Consider the following 26067-nt stretch of genomic DNA (forward strand, 5'->3'; position numbering starts at 1 on the left):
CATAGTGATACAAATCCTTCTGGTCAGGAATTTTTATTCCCTTCCCTCAGTGTTCAAGCTGTGGTGGGATGAGGGCTTGTGTATGTACCCTCTCCATAGGTGCGGGGGAATCAATCAGCAAAGTATTTTGTCCACTGATGTTCCAGTGGTTTGTCTGGTGTCTGTAGGCTGCCTTTTGTTCGGGAGGAAATGACATCTTTTCTGGTAAACTAGTATTTCCCTCCTGGTAATGCTTTTCTCCTGACTGCTGGGGTTTGTAAGTCTTAGCAAACATTTTTATAGTTACAGAGCAAACACTTAAATATTACCTTGTAACATGGGATACAGATATTAGTAAGATTAATACAAGCAGCATCCTACATACATTTCATAAAAACTAAACACATTCTTATAACTCTGTTTAACAATACTAACACACAGGTGACCCAAACTGGTTTCCAGCTATGCATTTTTCAATATTCAGTGAGGACCAGAGCTCTTGGCCTGAGCTGGCACCTGGTCTGCCAGCACTGCATATATCATGTAAACATGAGCAGAATTGAGCCCTTAATGCACAGGAATAGACAATATGTGGTCCATGAGATGAGGGATCCCTTCATTACTGCTTGTAGTGATTCTTGTTAGTTTGTATAGAAAATCCCCTTTGTTTCCCCTTCCTTGACCTGGTCCATCTTTCTGTCCTTCAGGGGTGAGCTCCTCTTATGAACTAATACTTTGTCAGGAATTTGCAGTACTTCTCAACACTGGCAAAAATGATGGTCTATCTCCACTATGCATATAAAAATAGAATTTATGAACTTTGTGTGTGTGTATGTGTATATATATATATATATATATATATATATATATATATATATATATATATATATATATATATATATATATATAAAAAAAAAGCAGAGCTTCTAGTACAAAGAGTCAAGAATAATAAATGATCTGGAGGATGGTGTGGATTGCACTCTCAGCAAATTTGCAGATGATACTAAACTAGGAGGAGTGGTAGATACGCTGGAGGGCAGGGATAGGATACAGAGGGACCTAGACAAATTGGAGGACTGGGCCAAAAGAAATCTGATGAGGTTCAATAAGGATAAGTGCAGGGTCCTGCACTTAGGACAGAAGAACCCAATGCACAGCTACAGACTAGGGACTGAATGGCTAGGCAGCAGTTCTGCGGAAAAGGACCTGGGGGTGACAGTGGACGAGAAGCTGGATATGAGTCAGCAGTGTGCCCTTGTTGCCAAGAAGACCAATGGCATTTTGGGATGTATAAGTAGGGGCATAGCGAGCAGATCGAGGGACGTGATCGTTCCCCTCTATTCGACATTGGTGAGGCCTCATCTGGAGTACTGTGTCCAGTTTTGGGCCCCACACTACAAGAAGGATGTGGAGAAATTGGAGAGAGTCCAGCGAAGGGCAACAAAAATGATTAGGGGTCTGGAACACATGAGTTATGAGGAGAGGCTGAGGGAACTGGGATTGTTTAGTCTGCAGAAGAGAAGAATGAGGGGGGATTTGATAGCTGCTTTCAACTACCTGAGAGGTGGTTCCGGAGAGGATAGTTCTAGACTATTCTCAGTGGTAGAAGAGGACAGGACAAAGAGTAATGGTCTCAAGTTGCAGTGGGGGAGGTTTAGGTTGGATATTAGGAAAAACTTTTTCACTAGGAGGGTGGTGAAACACTGGAATGCGTTACCTAGAGAGGTGGTAGAATCTCCTTCCTTAGACGTTTTTAAGGTCAGGCTTGACAAAGCCCTGGCTGGGATGATTTAATTGGGGATTGGTCCTGCTTTGAGCAGGGGGTTGGACTAGATGACCTCCTGAGGTCCCTTCCAACCCTGATATTCTATGATTCTATGAATACTTCAAATAAAAGAGAGACTGTAGCTGTGCGTCAGTTACTAGTGGCTTTTGCTTTCCTTACCTTATATTTTTCTAAATACTCTGATTTCTAGGTCTTGATGCAGAGCTATATTATGTGAGGAATGATCTTATTAATCACTATGCATTGTCCTTCAATCTGTTAATACCCAGCGAGACCAACAGTCTTCATTTCAGTTGGCATGCTAAATCCAAGGTAAGCATAAATAGAGTTTGCATTACATACCTTAATATATGAATATGTCTTGCCTAGATTTTAACAAAAGGTCAATGTCAGTAGTCGGACCACTTTTCTGCTCTTTTCTTTGCACAAATTAGAAGATGCTAGCGCATAAAAGGATATGCTGTTTAGTTTTTTTATTTATACAGCCAGAGTGAACCAACTAATTGTGCTCAAGAAGAAATTAAAGACTGAGAAGAAAAGGGCGTGGCTTGTTGGATACATTTCTAAAGTGTTCCGAGTATTTTTAAATAAGTGTTCTTTGGGGCATCATCCTTTTTACTTCAAAATTGATACATTTATAGGTAACCTGTCAGTTGGTATACTGGCAGTGAATTAAACATGAAACAGGCAGCTGTGAATTAAGGCCTTTGAAAACTTTGAATCTTGTGTTCTGTGGATTCCTAGAAAAGACGTTGCTTGAGGGAAGAGAGGGATCTATTTGCGTGGTATTTAGAGATCATTAAATCCCAATAAGATGGAAAGGAAGTCATCTTTTATTTCATGTATCCATTATAATTGGAGTGCGCAGCAACACCTGTAGTAAAGTTTGCCTATGCATTTCCATTTTAAAGCATTTTGATTTACTTATTACTTCAACTTTGTGGCTGAAGTTTTTGCAGCTGAAATTATCTGTCTAGTCTCCGTGAGGGTAAATGTTTTTGTAAAACTTGAACCACAGTTGTTTTGCTGGGTTTGAGTAAATTAATACAAATGCTTGACATATATAAATAAAATCTAAAGCAGCGGTTCTCAAACTTCAGCAACCAGTTTTGGGCCCCCATTTTGATTTGAAAATTTTTGGGCCCCCCCAATCCTGCCTGTTTGGACCCAGACCCCCCCCCCGCCCCACCTCTTTCTCCCCTGCCCCTCACTCAATTCCCCCTCCCTCTGCTGCTGGCTTTCCCCCACCCTCACTCACTTTCACCATGCTGGTGCAAGGGGTTGGGATGAAGGAGGGTGCGGGCTCTGGGAGGGAGTTTGGGTTGGGGGGTGGGCTCCTGAAAGCGACGGCACATCTCTCTGGCAGGGGCTCCTAGGCAGGGGGGTCAGGGGTCTCCATGCGCTGCTTCTGCCCACAGACACTGTCCCTGCAGCTCCCATTGGCCGCAGTTGCCGGCCAATGGGAGCTGCGGAGTCGGTGCTTGGGGTGGGGGCAGCACACAGAGACCCAAGGGGTCTCAGAGATGTGCCAGATGCTTCTGGGAGCAACAGGGAGCCAGGGCAGGCAGGGAGCCTGCCTTAGCCCCTCTGCAACTCTGGATGGGGAGGAGTTGATCAGCGGGGCTCACAGATCCCTTGAAGTACCCTTGGGGGATCCCCAGAGGTCCACAGACCCCAGTTTGAGAAACGCTGCTTTACATACTCCAAGTTGCAGGAGTGTGCATGCATGTGAATTTTTAGTAGGATTATTTCTGAGCTACTGTGTGCATGCATTTGCAGAATCATAGAATATCAGGGTTGGAAGGGACCTCAGGAGGTCATCTAGTCCAACCCCCTGCTCAAAGCAGGACCAATCCCCAATTAAAGCATCCCAGCCAGGGCTTTGTCAAGCCTGACCTTAAAAACGTCTAAGGAAGGAGATTCCACCACCTCCCTAGGTAACCCATTACAGTGCTTCACCACACCCCTAGTGAAAAAGTTTTTCCTAATATCCAACCTAAACCTCCCCCACTGCAACTTGAGACCATTACTTCTCATTCTGTCATCAGCTACCACTGAGAACAGTCTAGAGCCATCCTCTTTGGAACCCCCTTTCGGGTAGTTGAAAGCAGCTATCAAATCCCCCCTCATTCTTCTCTTCCGCAGACTAAACAATCCCAGTTCCCTCAGCCTTTCCTCATAAGTCATGTGTTCCAGACCCCTAATCATTTTTGTTGTCTTTCACTGGACTCTCTCCAATTTCTCCACATCCTTCTTGTAGTGAGGGGCCCAAAACTGGACACAGTACTCCAAATGAGGCCTCACCAATGTCAAATAGAGGGGAACGATCACGTCCCTTGATCTGCTGGCAGTGCCCCTACTTATACAGCCCAGAATGCTGTTAGTCTTCTTGGCAACAAGGGCACACTGTTGACTCATATCCAGCTTCTCGTCCCCTGTAACCCCTAGGTCCTTTTCTGCAGAACTGCTGCCTAGCCATTAGGTCCCTAGTCTGTAGCGGTGCATGGGATTCTTCCATCCTAAGTGCAGGACTCTGCACTTGTCCTTGTTGAACCTCATCAGATTTCTTTTGATCAAATCATCTGATTTTTCAGGTCCCTCTGTATCCTATCCCTACCGTCCAGCTTATCTACCACTCCTCTCAGTTTAGTGTCATCTGCAAACTTGCTGAGGGTGCAGTCCACACCATCCTCCAGATCGTTAATGAAGATATTGAACAAAACCGGCCCCAGGACTGACCTTTGGGGTACTCTGCTTGATACCAGTTGCCAACTAGACATGGAGCCATTGATCACTACCCATTGAGCCCGACGATCTAGCCAGCTTTCTATCCATCTTATGGTCCATTCATCCAGCCCATACTGCTTTAACTTGCTGGCAAGAATACTGTGGGAGACCGTGTCAAAAGCTTTGCTAAAGTCAAGAAATAACATGTCCATTGCTTTCCCCTCATCCACAGATCCAGTTATCTCGTCATAGAAGGCAATTAGATTAGTCAGGTATGACTTGCCCTTGGTGAATCCATGCTGACTGTTCCTGATCACTTTCCTCTCCTCTAAATCCTTCAGAATTGATTCCTTGAGGACCTGCTCCATGATTTTTCCAGGGACTGAGGTGAGGCTGACTGACCTGTAGTTCTCAGGATCCTCCTCCTTCCCTTTTTTAAAGATGGGCACTACATTAGCCTTTTTCGAGTTGTCCGGGACCTCCCCCAATCGCCATGAGTTTTCAAAGATAATGGCCAATGGCTCTGCAGTCACATCCGCCAAATCCTTTAGCACCTTCGGATGCAGTGCATCCGGCCCCATGGACTTGTGTTCGTCCAGCTTTTCTAAATATTCCTGAACCACTTCTTTCTCCACAGAGGGCTGGTCACCTCCTCTCCATGCTGTGCTGCCCAGTGCAGCAGTCTGGGAGCTGACCTTGTTAGTGAAGACAGAGGCAAAAAAAGCATTGAGTACATTAGCTTTTTCCACATCCTGTGTCACTAGGTTGCCTCCCTCATTCAGTAAGGGGCCCACGCTTTCCGTGACTTTTTTCTTGTTGCTAACATAGCTGAAGAAACCCTTCTTGTTACTCTTAACATCTCTTGCTAGCTGCAGCTCCAGGTGTGATTTGGTCTTCCTGATTTCACTCCTGCAAGCCCGAGCAATATTTTTATACTCTTCCCTGGTCATTTGTCCAATCTTCCACTTCTTGTAAGCTTCTTTTTTTGTGTTTAAGATGAGCAAGGATTTCAATGTTAAGCCAGGCTGGTCGCCTGCCATATTTACTATTCTTAATACACATCGGGATGATTTGTTCCTCTAACCTCAATAAGAATTCTTTAAAATACAGCTAGCTCTCCTGGACAGTAGTTGAACAAGTTTTTAAGGTTCAGGGTCTTAAAATGGAAACAGACCTTAACTGTAGTTGAGCCTGTAGTTTATAGCCTTCTTACTGAAACTTACTAGGTGAGTGGTAATGTCCTTTTTGATTTCTTAATTCCCATAGATTGAATTAGTTAGCTTTTGAACAAATAAACTTAATATATTGGAGTTAGCCATATTTTAAGTATTTTTAAAGGATTATTTAAAAAAAACAAACACAATTCTGGCCTAAATTTTCAAACATGATTAGTGATTTAGAGTGCTTTTGGATGTCCAATTTGAAATACTATAACAGAGCCTGATATTCAGAGTACTGAGCAGCATGCCTTGTGAAAATCAGGTGAGGTGATGAACTTCAGGTACTTTAAACTCAAAAATTTTGATTAGTGATTTTAATTTTATGTATCAAATAAAAATTGCTTGAAAAGGTGTTAATATTAATTGTTTTATCATTGGAGTTTTTTAACCTTCTCCCACATACTGTTACAGGTTGAATATAAACTGGGATTTCAGGTAGATAATGCTATGGCTATAGATATGCCTCAGGCGAACATTTCTGTACAAGGAGAAGTCCCTCGTGCATTATCAGGTAAGTAAACAGGCTTTCTGCTTTGAAGGCACATGCACAGTACTACCATGAATACTGTTTTTCTGTCACTCAGTAACATTTCCTAGTTTCCCCAGAAATGCATACAATAAAATTTTGTGTAACTTTAGTTGTACGTAACATATAAGATACAACAGTTATGACACATCTAGATAATTCTGTATATAGAAAATCTTAACGTTTGTATCTCATTTGATTTAGATGCACTGAGATACGCAATAAATTTTATTTTCTGAAACATGCTAAACAAAGGAAAATCAAATAGTGAGAATTCCAAGCTCTTCTGATTGTATGCATTTTTTTTTTCCTGTTCGCTAGTAGTTTAGCAGTATGTTTCTATCAAACAAATATTTTCTCAGTGATTGTTGTTCACAGGTCTAGCATATGCATAAGTATTCAGAGTGAATGATGATGGCTCCTTTTTAGAAGGCAATTATAAGTTGATGTGCTCAAGAATAAATCTCCTCCTTCCCCCCTTTTTGGGGAAAAAGGATACAAATTTTCCTGAGAAGGGAAGCATCGCATTCCAAGAATATATAGAAGGTTCTTATTCCAGTTTGGCCAACAGTTGTGCAGATTTTAATCCCACTTCTCTAGTTTATAGACACGTAACTTAATGATTGCCTTTTTAAAAGAAAAGTAGTAGAAATAAGTTTAACATGTTAAGGACATTGATGCGTTGTAAAAAATCAAATAAAAACAACTATTTGGTGTATATTCATTCTTCTCTAGAACATGTTTTAGAAATAAAACTGCATTGTGTGGGATTTTCACAAACGCATTCATCTGCTGCTGCAGAAGCAAAGTAACAGTTACTGTGCTTAATTCTGCACTGTCTTGTACCCTTTGGAGTTGCTTGAACCTGTGCGCAATGGATGTAAAATGCTGCTGTTTTGCATTTTGTATCTTTTTTTATCCTTTTTGTACAGGTAAGCAGTAGAGTCAAGCCTATTATTTCTGCAGTTGCTCTGATATCACCGATGCTGGTACATAGCCTTGAAAACAAACCTAGTCATGTTAATTTAAGCTAGATTCCCAGACAGATTTGCTCAGGCCAGTTTGGGTGCTGTCAAAAAGGCCACCTTGATGGTTTTAAAAAATAAGAGGAAATTAAGGGGGGAGGGATATCTCAGTGGTTTGAGCATTGGCCTGCTAAGCCCAGGGTTGTGAGTTCAATCCTTGAGGGGGCCATTTAGGGATCTGGGGCAAAAATTGGGGATTGGTCCTGCTTTGAGTAGATGACCTCCTAAGGTCCCTTCCAACCCTGATATTCTATGATTCTAAGCAGTTCTGTGTGTGTTCCTCACTATCCTTGGACCACACTGAGCCTCTGCATGTGATTCATTAATATTTGGTAACTGCAATGCAGAGTGACTAACCATTGTTTACCCACAGATACTGTTGGGTTTTTGAGATCTGCAAACTTCAATTTCAGTTGTTTAAATGTATTTGACAGCTGCTACCTAAAATGCCATGTGTTCCCAGAAATTACCCAGTTTGAACAGCAAAGTGAAATTCTAGGAAAATGCTTGAGTTTAAAAAAAAGGCAGCAGAATCCTGCATCACTTGAGGATTGTATTAAAAAATGGTTGAAATGTAGTGTAAACAAATGTCTGACTCTAATTTTCTATTTGCAGTGTTTCGTGTTGAACTCTCCTGCACGGGCAGACTAGACTCTGAGGTTACAATATTAATGCAGCTCAACTTGACAATAAATTCCTCAAAAAATATCACAGTCTTAAATTTCAAACGAAGGAAAATGTGCTACAAAAGTAAGACATCAAGCTTCCAAGATTTAGCAACTTTTAGTGTTAAAGGAGAGGAAAAAGGAGTGAGGGGGGAGAGATTACGGTGATGGGTATGGAATAAGAATCTCTCAGAATGAAATAAAATGTTTCCCAGGAACTTGAGAATAGAGGGAGGGATTGGTAAGATCTCTTGCCTTCCAGAGAAATAAGGGAAATTTGGATGAAGGAGGATGATGGGGGAACAAATAAATATTCTAAATTTACACAGAATTGGGAAGGCAGGGCAGCTGATGGGCTTTAATTGAATAACTGGCTTTGTATTATGACAGCGGTTCCCAAACTTGTTCTGCCGCTTGTGCAGGGAAAGCCGCTGGCGGGCCGGGCTGTTTACCTGCTGCATCTGCAGGTTCAGCTGATCGTGGCTCCCAGTGGCCGCGGTTCGCTGCTCCAGGCCAGTGGGAGCTGCTGGAAGCGGCGCGGGCTGAGGGACGTGCTGGCCGCTGCTTCCAGCATTTCCCATTGGCCTGGAGCAGCGAACCGCGGCCACTGGCAGGTGCGATCGGCCAAACCTGCGGGCACGGCAGGTAAACAACCCGGCCTGGCCCGTCAGGGGCTTTCCCTGCACAAGCAGCGGAACAAGTTTGGGAATTACTGTATTATGGAGATAGTAACTGCAGTTTCATAGTTATGACTAAGTTTTGCATTTAAAGCAGGGATACCACCACTTATGTCTGGAAAAAATAGTCTCCCCAAAATTACATCATTTTAAATATAGAAAGGCTTTTCTGAGAATTTAAAAGTAAATCTTATAAAGTAAGTTAAAATGATCTTAAAATGGGTCACTTAAAGTTGGCACCCTGAGAATCATTTTTGTCCTTTATGATCTCACTAAAAAAAAAAAAAAGATGCAGACTTTTCAAACTCCCCATATAGTTAAAACACTGAAACTTGGAGAGCAAAGCTACATTTGAATATTTTTTTGTGCGGATTAATGCTTTCCTTTTTTTGGGGCGGGGGGGGGGGCACTTTTCATAACTGAAGACTTTTTTCTTGAGTCTGCAGCCATTTTGAAAGAGGGTAGGCTTTGGAGTACTGTAAAGAATGTTTTTCTTTAATCTCCTATTCTCAGTAGACTGCTCTTAGCAAAGATGATCACTATTTTGGTTTGCTTGCTCCTCATAATTCTTCAGTCTCATGATAGCATTTGGTGGGGTGTGTGTGTGTCTGTCACCGTCTACCCTGAGGGCAGACTGACTTCACTTCCATTTGGTTATGAATTTCCAAATGGAAGTTCTTAGAAAATGTGAGCAGAAAGCAGTTAAGCCGCTTCTCGTACAATAAAATTAGTGCAAGGAGAGTGAAAGCTGACATTTTGCAGGAAAGTAGTTCTTACTGAAAAATGCTTTTCTGATGAAAATAGGTTTTGATGACTTAGGATAGTTTGAAAAATAGCCATTTGTGTATCAGTAGTCCTTAGATTTTGAGAATTTGTGGACAAAGGATGTCCAGTATCATTTTCCCCACCCATAGTAGTTAAGTACTGGATTGGGAGACTCAGCTGAGACCAGACATGGCAAATTCAGTTGTGAAGGAGAATTTTTGAGAGTTAGGAGCATGACAAAACATGATTATAGTGAAAATCTGAAATTAACATTAACAATAGGTTTTAATTCAGTCTGACGAGTTAGGAAAACACTTTTTTATAGAAATGGACAAGGTGATTCAGTGTAAAGGAATTACAATACAAAATGTGTACTAGAACTTCACATTTTTCTCTTGTCGATTTAGAATTTGAACAAGAAGTAAAAACTCCAACATCTGACAAAAACAGCAGCAAAGCTATTTGTAAGTAATATTAAGGGCACTTATTCGTTTTGGCGTAACTTAACAGGAACCTTGTGATATATCTTCTTTATGAAGAGAATGATGTGAAAACAGTAACTTCCATGAAATTCAGATTTTAGAGACAGGCTTTTCGCAGTTTTCTTAACTCCATTCTTCTGTTCAGTCAGCAATATATAATGAGGGTGAGAAGGTGGTGGTCTGGGGTAATCACAATTTTTGCCCGATACATGACTCCAGAGGTTTTGGGCTATCAAAGCCAATCTGTTTCTGACCTTTAGATTTAGAATCTGTTGTGTGTGCCATTTAACTTGCTGATGTAAATGTGCAGTGTGAAGTGGCTTCGGCCCTTATTATCTCCCTCACCGTGTCCCAAGTTGGAAATGCCAACCACAGCGTGTTAGCACCTGTTGTGGTACCCAAAACATAAGCATTTCGTAAAAATTCTTGTGGAACTCAATGGGCAGCTTTATTCAGTTTCCTGTGGTGCTAATTTTTTACTTACTTATCCCTTGCACTTTTTTTTTTGCCTAATATGAGTGTTGTTTAAAAATGATGGGGGGTGGGTAGGGCCCTCTTCCTAAAATAGGAGTAGGTCTTGCCTTCTTTTGGTGCACACACATGGCAGCTTCTTAGCACCGTAGAGGGCAGGCATGACAGGCAGCCCAGTGGTTGCTAATTTGTGCTGGTCTCCAGGAATCAGTGCAGTTGAGGTTGGTTGGTTGAAAAGGCTTAATCACCTGCAAGTGCTGCTGCATTAAACAAGGAGTAGGACAGGTACCAGGGATCCCACCCATGAGGCTTGTTAAAGGCAGAGAGTAAGATACCCTTGAGCTACAGGCTAGGGAGCCTTTAAGTTGCAGATCAGTTCACGGCTGGGGGACGGGGGAAGGCGCACAACTTCTGTGCACTAACTCCATACTTCCCTCAAATATGAGGTCTTAAGTGTGATTCTCCGTGGCTGAATTAGATTTCTCCTTGCTGCAAAGTTATGCCTCTTTACAATTCCACTTGCTGTAGTGCAGTTTCTACCTAAGTGTGCAAGAATGAGTGCAGAGGGTCAGAAGCAGGTGGCTGGTTTGATTGCAGCTCTCCCACTTCCCCCATGTATACTTTGGTAGCGATAGCATTTTTTGTGGGGAAGGGATTGTTAGTTTCCAGTAAGCAGTCTCCCAAGACCAGCGGTTTGGAGGCCCACTTCTCCCTTTGCATGTAGCCTGGAGAGCACCAGGGTGTCCTTGGTGAGTATATGATGGCACTGATTGGGTTGCTGGTCCATGGGCTTGTCTACACTGGCAGGTTTTTTCGATGAAACTAATGTTGACAGGAAAAAAATCGACAAAAGCAAAGTTGCCAAAGTGAGTCTGCATTTGCTCCCTCTGTCGCCAGATCGTGTCCACGTTCGGGGCACCATTGTTGACAGCATGAGCAATGCACTGAGGGTATGTATCCCACAGTGCCTGGTGACACCATCTGTCGCTAGATGTTGTGGGAAGGAGGAAACGGAGCGCGGCAAATCCTGGGACATTCAAAATGTCCTGTCTTGCACCGCTTTGTGTCCCAACCCTCCAATGGTTTCTGGCTTTCCTTTTGCACCGTTTTTCCAACTGTCAGTCTTTGTAGTAGCCACCAGCATCTGAAGTGAGAGAGGATGGATCCTGCACTTCTCTCCTATGCACTGTTAACTGTTGGGAGGACATCGCACATGGCAGCAGAGTTACTCGCAAAGTTACTGACAGAGGATGAATCACAGGCACCCAAGTGTGATATGGACAGCAGCAACTTATCAGTGCTTTTGGCATTCACAGAGCAGCTGCATACGGTAGACCGTCACTTTTGGGCTAGGAAAAAAAGCACAGATTGGTGGGATTGCATTGTCATGCAGGTGTAGGATGAAGACCAGTGGGTACAGAACCTTAGAATGCATAAAGTAACCTTCTTGGAGGTATGTGCTGAGCTGGCCCTTGACCTATGGTGCAAGGACACCAGAATGAGAGCTGCCCTTTCCAGACTGCTACTGGTCAGTTGCAAATCAATTTGGAGTAGGGAAGTCCACTGTTGGGGCTGTATTACTCCAGGTGTGCAGAGCAATAAATCTCATCCTGCTGCGGAGGACCGTGACTCTGGGAAATGTGCATGAAATAGTGGATGGCTTTGCAGAGATGGGTTTCCCTAATGCTGGTGGGGTGATTGATGGCATACACATTCCAATTTTAGCGCCAGACCATCATGCCTCAGAATATATCAATAGGAAGGGATACTTCTCCATGGTGTTGCAGACGCTTATGGATCACCAGGGGTGTTTCATGGACATCAATGCAGGCAGGTCTGGAAAGGTGCATGACGCACTGATCTTCAGGAACAGTGGCTTGTACAGAAAGCTGCAGGTAGGGACTTTCTTTCCAGACCACAAGATCACAGTGGGGAATGTGGAAATGCCAGTAGTACTCCTGGGAGACCCAGTTTACCCCTTACAGCCCTCGCTCATGAAATCTTACACAGGGCCCCTGGATAGCAGCAAGGAGCATTTTAACAACAGGCTGAGCAGGTGCCGCATGGTAGTCGAATGTGCTTTTGGCTGTTTGAAAGCTCGCTGGAGGTGTCTCAGTGGCAGGCTAAACCTTACTGAGGAAAGTATTCCCGTGGTCATAGCCGCATGCTGCATTTGCATAATCTGTGCACAGATTTGCTCAGTCTGCAGCTGTATCAAAGACTTGAGTATCTCTGATCCTCCATGTTAGGGGGCTTATTCCTTCACCCACTTACTTCCCTGGTCCTTCTCCCATGAACAGAGAGCAACAATACCCGAAGTCCAAAGGTGCAAACAATTCGATGTTTATTGGGGTGAACTTCCAGCAAGCATGATTCCAGTTTCCTTCCTTAGTATCCTCCTTCCCAGCTCTGACACCACAAAGCCTTACACCTGTGTCCCTGTTCCCATTCCTGCCCTTAGCCAAACATGATTCCAACTTCCTTACTCCCATTCCCTGTTCCCATTTCCCCCTTTAGCAAAACATGATTCCAATTTTCTTACCCCCATTCCCTGTTCCCATCTCACACACCCACATGCCCATGCCCACCCCCACCCACACCCCAGTCACTTCCTCATTGACTACAGATTATATAGTAAAACTTGAGTTCTGCTTAGCTATACCTTAACCAATCATTTTCCTGAAATTTAACTAACCAATCCTAACATATTGTAACATGATTATGTAACCAATTATATCCCACCACCTCAATTAGTTTACACCCAGCAAAATTAATTATACAGCAGACAGGAACAATCACAGAACCAGACAGAGATTATACAGACAAACAACAGCAAAGTAGGAACTATAATGACAAAACAATACAGAAGTGAGGATTTCACATCCCAGCTATTGATAAGTGAGTTCTTGCCAGACAGGATGCTATCAAACTAAGTTTTCTTTTACATTTTCTAGGCACTTCCCTTTCTCTGGAGGTGATAGGAATACAATCCTGTCCTGATAGTGCCTAACAGCCCAATAGCACCTTATTTCAATGTGACTAGTTTGGAATGTGAGGATGTGACCGTTCGCTTCCCAGCTTATGGCTGCCTCTGCTGCTTAGCCAAAGGCCTTAGCCTAAGAACAGGGCCTCAGACTGTCACAGTAAGAGAAGGACCTTACACCAGCAGACAGTGATTTTGATTCTTTCTTTTATAGCTCTATCACTAGCCAAGTGATAAGAATACACCTAAATTCTTAGAGTATAGGCCTTTACAGACAGGCCTGAATATCTATATAATCTATATCCTGACGTTTATCATCCGCTCTGTCGCTTGCCTAGCAAATGCTGCATTCTCTTTTCTGTCCTGACTTCGGCTTCCCAGCACTTTTGTGTTCCCTGGTCTCTCTCTCATCACGCTGCAGCACCTCGCGGAACATGTCTTTTTTGCTGCGTCTCGGTTTCTTCCTTATCTGCCAAAGCCGGTCAGCAGGAGTGACTTACAACAAAAGTCCAGAGTTCCTCAAGGTCTCGGCTGCTGTAGACAATGCACAGAAGAGGGATTGTTACATTCCAGCAAATGATTGAAACATTTCAGTAACAAGGGCCTTTTGCAACTGGTAGCAATCACTTTCACTAGGCAGGCACAGAGCTCCACGAGCACCCCAATCATGGTGAGTGTCAGGAGTGGCGGGGGAAGGTGGTTGTGGGTACGAACAAAACTGACACCGTTTGCAGGGAACTTATTCTCAAATTATCACACACTTTTTCACAGGCGGCCAACCTGCTGGCTGACATCTCACTGCTGCGGGTAAGCAGGGAAACCAGGGCACAACTACTGCATGCTTGCGGTTTTCACCCCGGTCTATATGCAGATCAGCTATGTGCCACTTTGGTCCCAGTTCCAGTGATTGCAAAATGGCATGGTACAGTTTCCTACAATGGGGGAACTAACAAGGCTGCAATCCCTTGGAATCTGCAGCAGAGGATTAACAAGTACTGCTTGGAAACTTTCCAGAGCTCCTCTCTGGGGGATTCCCTGCAGGTCTCAATGTCCATCGACACCCTGCTTGGCCATGTAGATTAGCTACCCAGGGCAATGTCCAGCTTACATAAAACACTACCTACTCCCACTTGTTGATTCCCTACACAAGCCATAGCAACTTACCCAGCATCTCATCTGCTTCCTGCTCCCCGTAGAGCACTTCTGGAGTGGAGAAAAGTTCCTGGCTGTCTACCCCACTGGGTGACCCCGCTGGGAGCTTCACATTCTCTTCTTGCTCCACTTCTTCATCCAGAATGTCAGCTTCCGGGTTACCCCCTCTTTCTGCTGCCTCCAAGGTATCCACGGGGCTGTCGACGATGGAGGTAGTGTCACCACTGAGGATAGCATTCAGCTCCTTATAGAAGCGGCAGGTCTTAGGTGCACCATTGGAGTGATGGTTTGCCTCCCGCTCCTTATGGTACGCCTGCCTCATCTCCTTTATCTTCACTCTGCACTGCTGCGTGTCCCGATCATAGCCCTTTTTGCACAAGCCTCGAGAAATTTGCCCATATGTGTCCCGATTCCTACGGATCAATCTCAGCTGCTACTGAACAGACTCCTCTCCCCATATACTGATCAGATCCAACAGCTCAGCGGTGGTCCAAGTGGGAGCGCGTTTGGTGCGATAGCCAGCCATGCTCACCTGGAAAGCCAGCAAGCAGGAAATGAGATTTAAAATTCCTGGGGCTTGCAAGGGGGAGGGGTAGGTTGGCTGCAGGGCAGCAGAGTTCAAACCGCTGACCAGAGAGGCAGCATGGGAATTGTGGGACACTTTCTGGAGGCCAGTAAATGGGGGGGGGAAGGCGTGGTGTCTACACTGGCTGTTTGTCGACAAAGGAAGTGGAAAAGACAAAAGTCTCTTGCAGGGGTGGAAGTTTTTTGTCGCCAAAATTGTCCATTTTTTTCCAACAAAAGTCCCATTGCAGTGTGTACAAGGCAGTTTTTGGTGACATAACTTGTCAGTGTAGACAAGCCCTCTGTCTTGGACTTGGCTTAATGCAGGAAGGTTCTGGGAGATTTTTCTTGTTAGAATGTTGTGATCTTTTCCTGAGTCTGCTTACTCTGTGTTGTACTGACCCCTACTGGGAAAACAGTCTTTAAATCTTTGCTTAATGGAAAGCTTAAACACTAAGACACATCAGGGCTGCCTTTCTTTGGTCCTGTTCTTTTAGACTGGTGTAAAACAAATGCTAGTATTAGACTGAATTAAAAACACAAACACATTCCTTGCACAATCATATATGAACTAATTTGAAATTGATAAATGTAATTTCTCTCTTTTTTGGAGAAAAGTACATTTCAATGACCTGTTTTACCCTTCCATTTCAGTTGATCCTGTAAATGCTGCTCCCACCACTTCTACCCGTGTGTTTTATATCAGCGTAGGAGTTTGCTGTGCTGTTATATTCCTGGTGGCTATAATATTAGCTGTCTTGCATCTTCATAGTATGAAAAGAATAGAGTTGGATGACAGGTAAAGTACACAATCTTCTTTTCATATACAATTGTTTGACATTTGTGAAGGTATCTGTGTGTTATGTGCAAAAAGAAACACATACACTGATAATCACTTTTAAAAACTGAGAAATTAATTGTCACTGTTTGCTTGTCATAATACTTTCCTTCCTTTCTTGTACTTAGACAATTTTGTCTTCTGACCTCTGATCTGCATAACTGGGTTTCTTGATGTAAGCTCGCTAAGGTGGCAACAGCAACAGTCCATAGCACTGGATAAGTAAAAGGCAATAACCTGGAATGCTGGCAGTTTGGGTGTCCTCCAGTTAGTCAGAATGCAGTGGTAGCTCCTCTCTGGCTTCTGTTTTTTTGCAAAAGCTGATCATGCTTTGGCACGTCTCTTCAGACTTGTTTAATTTGAAGCTGTCAGTATTTTCTCCATATGGTCAAAACAGAAATGCTGGGCGCAGCTACATAAAGTGACTGCAATGGTGGTGCACCCATTTGTTAGAGTGCTAGTCAGAATCTGGGAATCTCCAGGGCACGAAACGTGGTATAGGAGATTGATAAAGAAAAGAACCATGCACTGCCCCCACGATCTTGAAACAGCCAGTAATTGAGGTAGGAGGGACTTTTAATACTTATGATTATATTCAAGTCCTTTGCTCTGTCTTGGCTTCAGGCCTTATTGGAATACTTAAACTTCATTGTGACCAGGAAGTTTCTTATCTCTTAAGAACTCCTTATGACTCTTAACAGGTAGAAAAGGACGAGGAAGGGAATGAGCCTCAAAATGAACTCAAAACTAGGAAAAAGCAGCTATTTTCAGTGTACTCAGATATACTAAAGCCTCTTTCTTCAGCCATGACAGCCTGAGTAGCTCTGAATTTTTGGCTCCCCAAAGCCCTGTCAGAGGCAGCAGTTGCGGACATGGTTCAAAATCCCAGATCCTCTTGTGCAATACAGTTGACTGGGGGCAATGGGATAGGAGCTTTGGGGAGCCAAAAATTCAGAGCTACTCAGGCTGTCATGGCTGAAGAAAGGAGGCTGTAGTATATCTGAGTACACTGAAAATAGTTGCTTTTTCCTAGTTTTGAGAGAACTTGGATGCTGAAAAATTGTCTTCATTGTGGTCAGTTATTTGGTGCATCGCTGGTATTATACTATGGCCTTGGGACCCCACCTGAGATCACAGTCTCTTTGTGGAGGCTCTGTACAAACTGCAAGTTCCTTTGTGGAAGATCTTACAATCTAAATAAATAAGACAAGCACAGACTCAGGGGAAGGGTTATAACAGTGAACAATATGTTGGTCTGTAAATGTCCACTTTTTCTTTAGTTTTTTTAAAGTCTTGGTAGGGGGTTAACTAACCTAAGTGGTGGTGGGGATAGAGGGGATAGAAGGCTGGTGACCTGAGCAAACAGTATTGCTAACCTGGGTATGATCTCTGTAATAGTTTACCACTGTAGATATTAACTTTTGAAAGCCAGTTTGGCAGTCTCATAAGAGAATCACAATGGCTGGTATACTGGCATTCTTCAAGTACATGCATGTGTTCATTCCACTTTCTGTGTGTGTGTCAGTGCACTGAAGCCACAGAACTTTTTTCCATAGAGGTAATTTGTAGGGGCAGCACCTGCATCCTCCGCACATGATACAGAGGGGTGAGGCTGCCCCAACCCTCCTCAGTTCCTTCTCACTGCCTGTGATTGGTAGTCAAAGCATGTGTGTGCTTGTCATGCTTTCCCTTTATTTTCTTAGAGAAAGTTATTTCCATTATGTACATAGTAGTTTATACTGATGGCTAGTGGTATGTGTTTTAGTAACCTGTTCAGTTTCTTACATCTCTGAGCTTTAAACTCAGTAGCAGGGCATGCCTAGGTCTGTGGAATTTAAGTGCTGTTCTGGCTGTTAAAAATCCATGCCAGTCAATGACCCTTATTCTAGTTGTTTAAAGTGTTTAGGAGATGGTCGTGTATGACGTATGTCCCCTATGTGTATGGGTTTTAAGACCAGGACTAAAGTTGAGGGGAGTTAGACTTCGACATATATCTTAATGGAAACAGCTTTGCCCTTCCTTCCCCCCCTCGCCCCCCCCCCAGTAAGAACCCAGTTGCTTAGTACGTAGGGGTTCGGTCTCAACTCCATCTTGGAGTGCACTGCTAGACTTGACAGGTTCCCCTTGTCATATGGAAGGTGTTCTCCTTCCCTGGTACCATGTAAACACCAGAAGGAGTTGGGTGCTTTCAGTTCCTCTAGCAAGAAGAAGTTCTCTTCCACTTTGAGAGCCAAGCCCCACATGGAGACTCATAAGAAGTAGTCTGGTACCAAGGTTAGAGCTCAGCCTGATCCACTTGGGTATACCACATTCATCATCTAGCAATATATCTGTTGACTCTTGCACCACTTTTGGTGCCATCAAGACAGACTCCATTGCTGGTACCTTCTACATCAACTTCGTTGGTGGTACACCCCTAAGATTTCATAACTGACAATACCTGAGGCTTATGCAGTGCTCAGGGACCTTCTTTGCCCCAACCCTATGTTTCATGACCCTAGTGACACATGCTTAACTTCTCCATTGGGGAGCTCATTTAGGGGATTTCCAGGCTCAGAGTCTCTGGTCAAATCAGGATCTCTCCCTCGATATCAGTATTTGGGAGCTTTGAGCTATCTGTTTGGTTTGTCAAGTGTTTCTTCCCCACATCAAAGGTTGTTTGGTGCAAGTGCTCAGACAACAGTGCTGCAATATCCTACCTAAATAAGCAGGGAAGTGCCAGGTCAAAGCCACCTTTGCCAAGAGGCAATGAACCTCTGGCCTTTGTGCATCAGGAAGGAGATTATGTTCAAAGCATCTCACCTTCCCAGGTCTTAAAACTATCCAGTAATTTCAGTAGATTGTTAGCAGAGATAATGAATGGTTCCTCCTACCTGACAAAACGAAGTCTATTTTTCAAATTTGGGGAATACCAGAAATAGATCTATTCACCACCTGGCAGAATAGGAAGTGTCACTATTTCTGTTTGAGGGCAGGTCACAGCCTAGAGTCTGTGTCAGACTCCTTCCTACTATCCTGGAAGGGGAAATCTCTATACATTCTCCACCCCCCATATCCTAATGGCTGCAAGAGTTTTGAGCAAGCTCAGACAGGATCATGCCCATCCAATTTTGATAGCACCAGCCTGGCCCCATCAGTATTGATTCTTGGATCTGTTGAGCCTTTCAGTTTGGTATCCTATAATGTTCCCTCAAGTCTTGATAATAGGTTTGCAGCACTCTGTATCCTGGCCCTTTCGGCATATGCTGGTGTCTTGGATGCCCAGTGGTTTACTCCTCTGAAAGCATTCTGTTCACTTGGAGTTCAAAATGTTCATTTAAATAGCAGGAAACCTTCCACCAGAATACATGTCTCAAGAAATAGAAGAGATTTTCAGGGTGATCCCAGCAGAAAGATCTCGACCCTTCATGTGCTCCCATTCACTTAACTGGCTGTGACAGGTTTCAGTCGGTCCCCTGAGCCCCTAGGGGCAATGGAGAGCTATGATCCCACTGGCAGGCCTCGGTCACACCTTTCGGGCTCTGGGGAATTAGCGGGAAAGGTGTGCCGGCACGAGTCTGCAGCGCGCGCCCCCCCCCCCCCCCAGGCAGGGGAGCGTCGGCACGAGTCTGCAGCGTGCCCCCCCCCCCCCCCAGGCAGGGGAGTGCCTGGGTAGGGGAACTCAGGCCCTCCCGACTCCACTGTGTTCCAGCCCCTGGGCCTGGTCAGTGGCGGGAGGCGAAGGTCCTGCCGCTGGGTCAGCGGGGCCGTCCGCGCCCGCTGACCAAACACACCCACCCCACGGTGGAATTCTGCCCCTGGGCTACTTCCTACCCGTTCTCTCCTGTCCCTCCGGCTCGTCTGGGTATTCCGCGGCTGGCAGCTTCAGCTCCCCCTCTGTGTCAGACTCATGCCAGCCCGGGCTGCAGCCAGGCCCCTCCAGGTCCTCCGGGTATTCAGCGGCTGGCAGTCCTGGTTGCCACAGACCTTCCTCCCGGTCCGGTTCCTCCTTGCCCAGGGCCTCACCTGGGTCAGCAGCAGGATCGTGAGGGAGCAGCCTGCGTCTGTCTCCCTCCCTGGTGCTCTCCTCACTGGGCAAAGGGCTCTGCCCTTTGTACTTCCTGTCCCACCCCTCCCCTTCCGGGGATTGTCAGAAGCTTGGCCTGGCCCCGCCCACTCAGGCTCAGCGGGTGGCTCTTTACCCTCTGGTTCGGAGGGGAGCCACCCTGGCTCCCTACACTGGCTTATCTGCTTCACCTAAAAGAAAGGACTGTCTGTCAGTTCTGAGAGTTCATCTGGCAGTTATCTCTTCATTCCATCCTCCCATAGAAGGAAAGATCTATTTCCCCCCCAATCCTCTGAGTGTTAGGTTTTTGAAAGATTTTGACAGGCTCTTCCCACCTGTTAAAGATCCTGCACAATCCTTGGATCTCAATTTGGTTCTTTCGGTTTTAATGGGGCCCCCTTTTGAATCTATGGCTACACATTCCTTTTCTCATCTCTTTCTGAAGGTAGCATTCCTGGTAGCTATCACTTTCGCAAGGCGGGTAGCAGAACTTGAGACTTTAGTGGCCTGAATATGAAGCAAGTTATTTTAATAAAAATAAATCTCAAATTTCTTACCAAAGTGGTATTGGATTTTAATCTCAGAATGTATACTCGCCAATCTGTTTTCTGAAACCTCACTCTCAAAGATAAGGAAAACCTTCAGACTGTGTATGTTGGTAGTATGCTAGCCATTTACCTGAACAAGATTAAAGAGTTTAGAATGTCTCCAGTTGTTTATCTCCTTTGAAAGGAAGAAAGGGCAACCTGTCACTTTGCAGAAGATTTCTTCTTGGATCTCCTCCTGTATTTGTCTGTGCTATGTTACTAATATTCCAGTACTTCAAAGAGTTGAGCACACTCTACAAGAGCACAAAACGGTATCAGCTTCTTTTCTTAAGTCACGTTCCCATCAGTGACATTTGGCAGGCTGAGATCTGGTCATTGGCTAATACCTTCACCACTCATGCTCTTTCCAAGGCCTCAACAAAGGTAGATTTAGGAGAGTGGTATTGCAGCCTTTGTTTAGGTAGACTCTGTTACCCTCTTCCATCTAGAATTTCCAGTGAGTCACCGAAAGAGGAATGGACATGTGCAAGCACTCGAGGAATTAAAAACTGTTGCATACCTGTTTGGTAACTGTTTGAGATGTCCATTCCATGACCCAGCCTCCTTCCCCTCTTCATTGGAATCACAACTGATGTTCACTTTCGGTTTGAAGGAACTGGGGGATCAGGGCAACTCTGCCCCTTTATATCCTAGCTAGCAACATGAGCGTGCGGAGTACCTGATACGGTACTGCTTTGAAAAAAAGTTCTCTGTCTTCGGTGCACTGTTGTGCACACATCTAAAATGGAATGGATATGTGCAACACACCTGGAAGAACAAAAGTTACCAAACAGGTATGTAACCATCTTTACAGGTCTGAACCAAGGTGCATATGTGTGTATGGAAGCATGAACTATACCTCTTAGCTGTATGCTTGGCTCAGACTGGTGCTGTGGGTCTATTTCATGAATGGTATTCAACCACAATAGAAGACTAGTATCAATAAAATAAGGAAGGTATATGAAACTTACTGGAGATAAGTAATGCTTTTTGTCTGTCATGTCTTATCTGTACACGTATCTTAACATTTCAACAAGGATTGAGAAAACTTAATAGAAAATAGATCAGTATGCAAATCAATTAATGAAAAGCATTAAATGTTAAAGGAAAGTGGTGATAGGATTGTGGAGAATCAAACGGTGCACTATGAAAAATCACCCTGCTTTCCTTAGTCTCAGTACTGTGGATAATTGTCTAAATTTAATTTTGATATGCTGGAATTTCTCTGACAGGATCTTAAGAATTTTATGTTACAGAAGCAAGTTTGATGTTTTGTCAATTTTTTTGGTTTAAAACAGCATTAGTGACAGCAGCAGCTCACAAGGTTTATCCCAGCCCTCTACACAGACGACACAGTACCTGAGAGCTGACACCCCTAACAATGCTACACCAGTAACCAGTAAGTATTAATCTAATTACAAAAACGTACAACAGGTGACTCTGGGCTGGCCTAGTGTCCCAATGATTAGATTTGCCCTATTGATGACATTCATATTGACCAAGAAGGAGGAGCATGAACAAGATCTGGGCTTGGCATCTGTTTAGTCTGTGCTTCCTAGGCCTCTGATACCAGTTTACCTCAAAGAAGAATTTCAGCTAGCCACAAGCATGGGTCAGTACTGGGGTCCAGTACTAGTCAATATTTTCATTAAAGACTTGGATAATGGACTGGAGATTATGCTTAGAAAATTTGCAGATGACACCAAGCTGGGAGCGGTTGCAAGCGCTTTGAAGGACAGGATTAGAATTCAAAATAGCCTTGACAAGTTAGAGAAGTGATCTGAAATCAACAAGATGAAGTTAAATAAAGATGTGCAAAGTACTTCACTTAGGAAGGGAAAATCAAATACACACTACAGAATGGGGACTAACTGTACTGCTGAATGGGGTGGTGGTAGTACTGTGGAAAAGGAGCAAGGGGTTATAGTGGATCCCAAATTGAATGAGTCAACAATGTGATGCAGCTGTAAAAAGGGCTAAAATCATTTTGGGGTGTATTAACAGGAGTGTTGTGTGTAGGAAATGGGAGTGCTCTACAGGGTAGTGATGAGGCCTCAGCTCTAGTACTGTGTCAAGTTCTGGGCACCACATTTTAGGAAGGATGTGGAGGAATTGCAGAGATTCCAGAGGAGAGCATCAGATTTTCTGAACTTTATACTATTTTTGATCTACGAGGAAAGGTTTAATCATTTTTCTTCTTGAGAAAAGAAGACTGAGGGGCGACCTGATAAGTCTTCAAATATGTTAAGGGCTGTTATTAAGAAGGGCAGTGATCAATTGTTCTCCATGTACGCCAAAAGTAGGACAAGAAGTAATTGGCTTAATCTGCAGCAAGGGAGATGTAGGTTATATATTAGGAAAATGTTTCCTAACTACAAGGGTAGTTAAGGTCTGGAATTAGTGTCTACTGGAGGTTGTGGAATCCCCATCAATGGAGATATTTAAGAATAGGTTGGGGTTCTCAAACTTAATTGCACTGCGACCCCTTTCTGAAAAAAAAATTACTACATGACCCAGGAGGGGGGCATCAAAGCCTGAGCCCACCCAAGCCCTGCCACCCTGAGTAGGCGGGCCAAAGTCCCAGGTGGGGGGCATGTAATCGGAGCCCTGCCACTCATGGCTGAAGTCCTCGGACTTCAGCCCCAGCAAGTCTAACACCAGCCCTGGTAACCCTATTAAAATGGGGTCCCGACCCACAGTTTGAGAACCACTGGATTAGACAAACACCTATCAGGGATGGTCTAGGTTTACTTGGTCCTACCCCAGTGCTGGGGGCTGGATTTGCTGACTTGTTGAGGTCCCTTCCAGCCCTGCATTGCTATGATTCTATGATAAGCTCTGCTATGTCATTTTGCTGGTTTAGGCAAACTACATGTTGCTATTCTGTCCAAGGCATTATCATACCAGTATGAATCTGTGGTTTTGCTGCTTATCCTTCAATTAGATATTTTTGTGTTTGGGGTGAAATCTCTCTACTCCTCTGCTTTATCAGATATATCTTTTCCAGCTGTCTCTGGCCATGTCTATGCTACAAACTTTAGTCGACGCCAGAACTGACTGGACTGCAGTGGAGTCTCAAATAGGTTCTAGCTTGTGGCATCGCTTGCCTGTGGCCAGCCCCCCCACTCCCCCACAGTTGCATGTCCCCCATCCTCCTCACCCTTGGTGTTCACGCTGGGGGCCTGTGACTCAGGCTCCTCGGAGGTATCCACAGTGGTCTGTGGGGTAACAGTAAGGTGTCTGCCAAGTATGGCATGCAGCTCTTAGTAAAAGAGACTGTTGGCCCCCCAGCCTTCTGATATGCCTGATGCTGTTCCTTCGCTTTCACGCAGCACTACTCCTGATCCCTTTCATACACCTTTTCCTGCATCCCCTGTGTAATCTGCTTATAGATGTTGATGCTCCTAGGGCTGCAAAGCCTCTTCTCCCCATAGGCCCAGGAGATCCAATATCTCCTGTCTGTTCCGGGACAGAGTGCATCTGGACGTGTAGATGCCATGGTCAGCTGGGCAAGAGGCAGTGGAAAGCTGCTAGGTGTGCTCGCTGAGCTGGACGGCCAAGAAAAGGCATTTCAGAAATTTGCAGGGCTTTAAAGGGGTGGGAGGCCTTCTGGTTTCCATAACCCCTGGGCAGTGGAGTTCACAATTATGACCATCAGTGTTGGGCATTGTGGGACAGCTGCTGAAGGACTGTTAGGGTCAAAATAAGTAACCCAGTGTCTGCACTTGTGCTGCATCGACTTCAATACCTGGACCATGGCTCAGCGTCGCTCGGGGAAGTGGTGGCACTGCTTTGCTGTATTTGGATGCTTATATTCGTGGGAAATAAATGTAAGTGTAGACACTTGGATAGCTAGGTCCACGCAAGGCAGCTTACTTCTGTCTAACTCTGTAGTGTAGACCAGGCCTCTGTGTATCCACCAATGTCTTGCCTAATCCTTGTGAGGAGCTTACTTATGCAGTGCTTTAGGATTCCTTGAAAACAGCAAATAGCGGCATGTAGGAGAAAATGATCTGCAGGAAATGGATGAGACAGGGTCAAGCATCTTCATTTAGGGCTCAGGCTTGGACATCAGTATGAAGTACTAATGCTTATTTCTGGGTGCTGTTTCTCTGCATGTTGCTGCTCCAGGCAGAGCAGAAAATCAATTTAAAAGCTCTGCAACTGTGGTGATGCTTCAGCATTTAATTATCTTCTGCTTTATCTGGACCAACATAGTGCAGCTAAAGATGACGAAGTAGAGTTGTGAAGCATATGAGGGAAAATACAAGAACAGCAATGCTTTGTCAGATCAATAGTCCAGCTAGCCCAGTATCCTATTCAGTATCCAGTGTCTATTCGACATTGGTGAGGCCTCATCTGGAGTACTGTGTCCAGTTTTGGGCCCCACACCACAAGAAGGATGTGGATAAATTGGAGAGAGTCCAGCGAAGGGCAACAAAAATGATTAGGGGTCTAGAACACATGAGTTATAAGGAGAGGCTGAGGGAGCTGGGATTGTTTAGCCTGCAGAAGAGAAGAATGAGGGGGGATTTGATAGCTGCTTTCAACTACCTGAAAGGGGGTTCCAAAGAGGATGGCTCTAGACTGTTCTCAATGGTAGCAGATGACAGAACGAGGAGTAATGGTCTCAAGTTGCAGTGGGGGAGGTTTAGATTGGATATTAGGAAAAACTTTTTCACTAAGAGGGTGGTGAAACACTGGAATGCGTTACCTAGGGAGGTGGTAGAATCTCGTTCCTTAGAGGTTTTTAAGGTCAGGCTTGACAAAGCCCTGGCTGGGATGATTTAACTGGGAATTGGTCCTGCTTCGAGCAGGGGGTTGGACTAGATGACCTTCAGGGGTCCCTTCCAACCCTGATATTCTATGATTCTATGATTCTATCCTGTGTTCTGACAGTGGCCAATGCCAGGTGCTTCAGAGGGAATGAACAGAACAGGCAATCATTGAGCGATCCGTACCCTGTTATCAAGTCTTAGCTTCTGGCAGTCAGAGGCTTCGGGATACCCAGAGCATGCAGTTGCATCCCTGACGATCTTGGCTAATAGCCGTTGATGGACCTATCTTACATGAACATATCTCATTCTTTTTTGAAACCCGTTATAGTTTTGGCCTTCACAACATCCCCTGGCAATGAGTTTCACTGTGCGTTGTGTGAAGAAGTCCTTCCTTTTGTTTGTTTTCATTTCATTGGGTGACCCCTAGTTCTAGTGTTTATGTGAAGGAGTAAATAATACTTCCTTATTCACCTTCTCCACACCATATGGGGAAGCAACAAAGGATTAGGAGGGGAAACCAAGAAATACTGAGGAAGCTGTAGATACAGGTTAGGGGAAAAGAAATCGCTGGTGTAAAAGGCCCTGATCCTGTATCCACTGAAGTCAGTGGGAGCTTAGCCATTGGTTTCCATGTTTGCAGGATCAGGCTTTGGGAGAGGAAGGAAACATCTTAAAAAATCAAAAACAAAATAATACCTAAATGAAAATTGGGAAAGGTTGAGGAAAGAGAATGCAAAAAAAGACAGAACACAGATTCAGAGATGACTCTGGTAACTGAGCTGTGGAAGATGTGGGAG

General features: G+C 44.4%; 2 protein-coding genes across 5 annotated transcripts in view; one reads left to right on the forward strand and one right to left on the reverse strand.

The window, feature by feature from the left end:
* Positions 1-26067, forward strand: part of RYK (receptor like tyrosine kinase) — a 157065-nt gene that overhangs the window by 48478 nt on the left and 82520 nt on the right. For 2 of the 3 annotated variants that reach the window (XM_084639041.1, XM_084639042.1), the window contains exons 2-7: positions 1956-2077; positions 6124-6223; positions 7879-8013; positions 9778-9834; positions 15677-15821; positions 21791-21891. In XM_084639041.1, coding sequence (XP_084495167.1) covers positions 1956-2077; positions 6124-6223; positions 7879-8013; positions 9778-9834; positions 15677-15821; positions 21791-21891 — 660 coding nt within the window. The remainder of the gene's footprint in view (positions 1-1955; positions 2078-6123; positions 6224-7878; positions 8014-9777; positions 9835-15676; positions 15822-21790; positions 21892-26067) is intronic. The other variant, XM_084639043.1, reaches the window with a different exon arrangement.
* LOC311526222 (uncharacterized protein) lies at positions 12956-19835 on the reverse strand. 2 transcript variants are annotated; one of them, XR_014712969.1, is made up of 2 exons: positions 19674-19835; positions 12956-13840 (listed from the first exon to the last, which is right to left on the reverse strand). XR_014712969.1 is itself a non-coding variant. In XM_084639044.1 (2 exons), the coding sequence occupies exons 1-2, from the start codon at positions 14778-14780 to the stop codon at positions 13803-13805; spliced, it is 348 nt and encodes a 115-aa protein (XP_084495170.1). In that variant the 5' UTR covers positions 14781-14970; the 3' UTR covers positions 12956-13802. The 2 variants fall into 2 exon arrangements, 1 of the variants encoding a protein (XP_084495170.1); XM_084639044.1 differs by lacking the exon at positions 19674-19835 and adding an exon at positions 14471-14970.

Source organism: Lepidochelys olivacea, assembly GCF_965140295.1.
Source record: "Lepidochelys olivacea isolate rLepOli2 genome assembly, chromosome: 9".
Lineage (NCBI taxonomy): Eukaryota > Metazoa > Chordata > Testudines > Cheloniidae > Lepidochelys > Lepidochelys olivacea.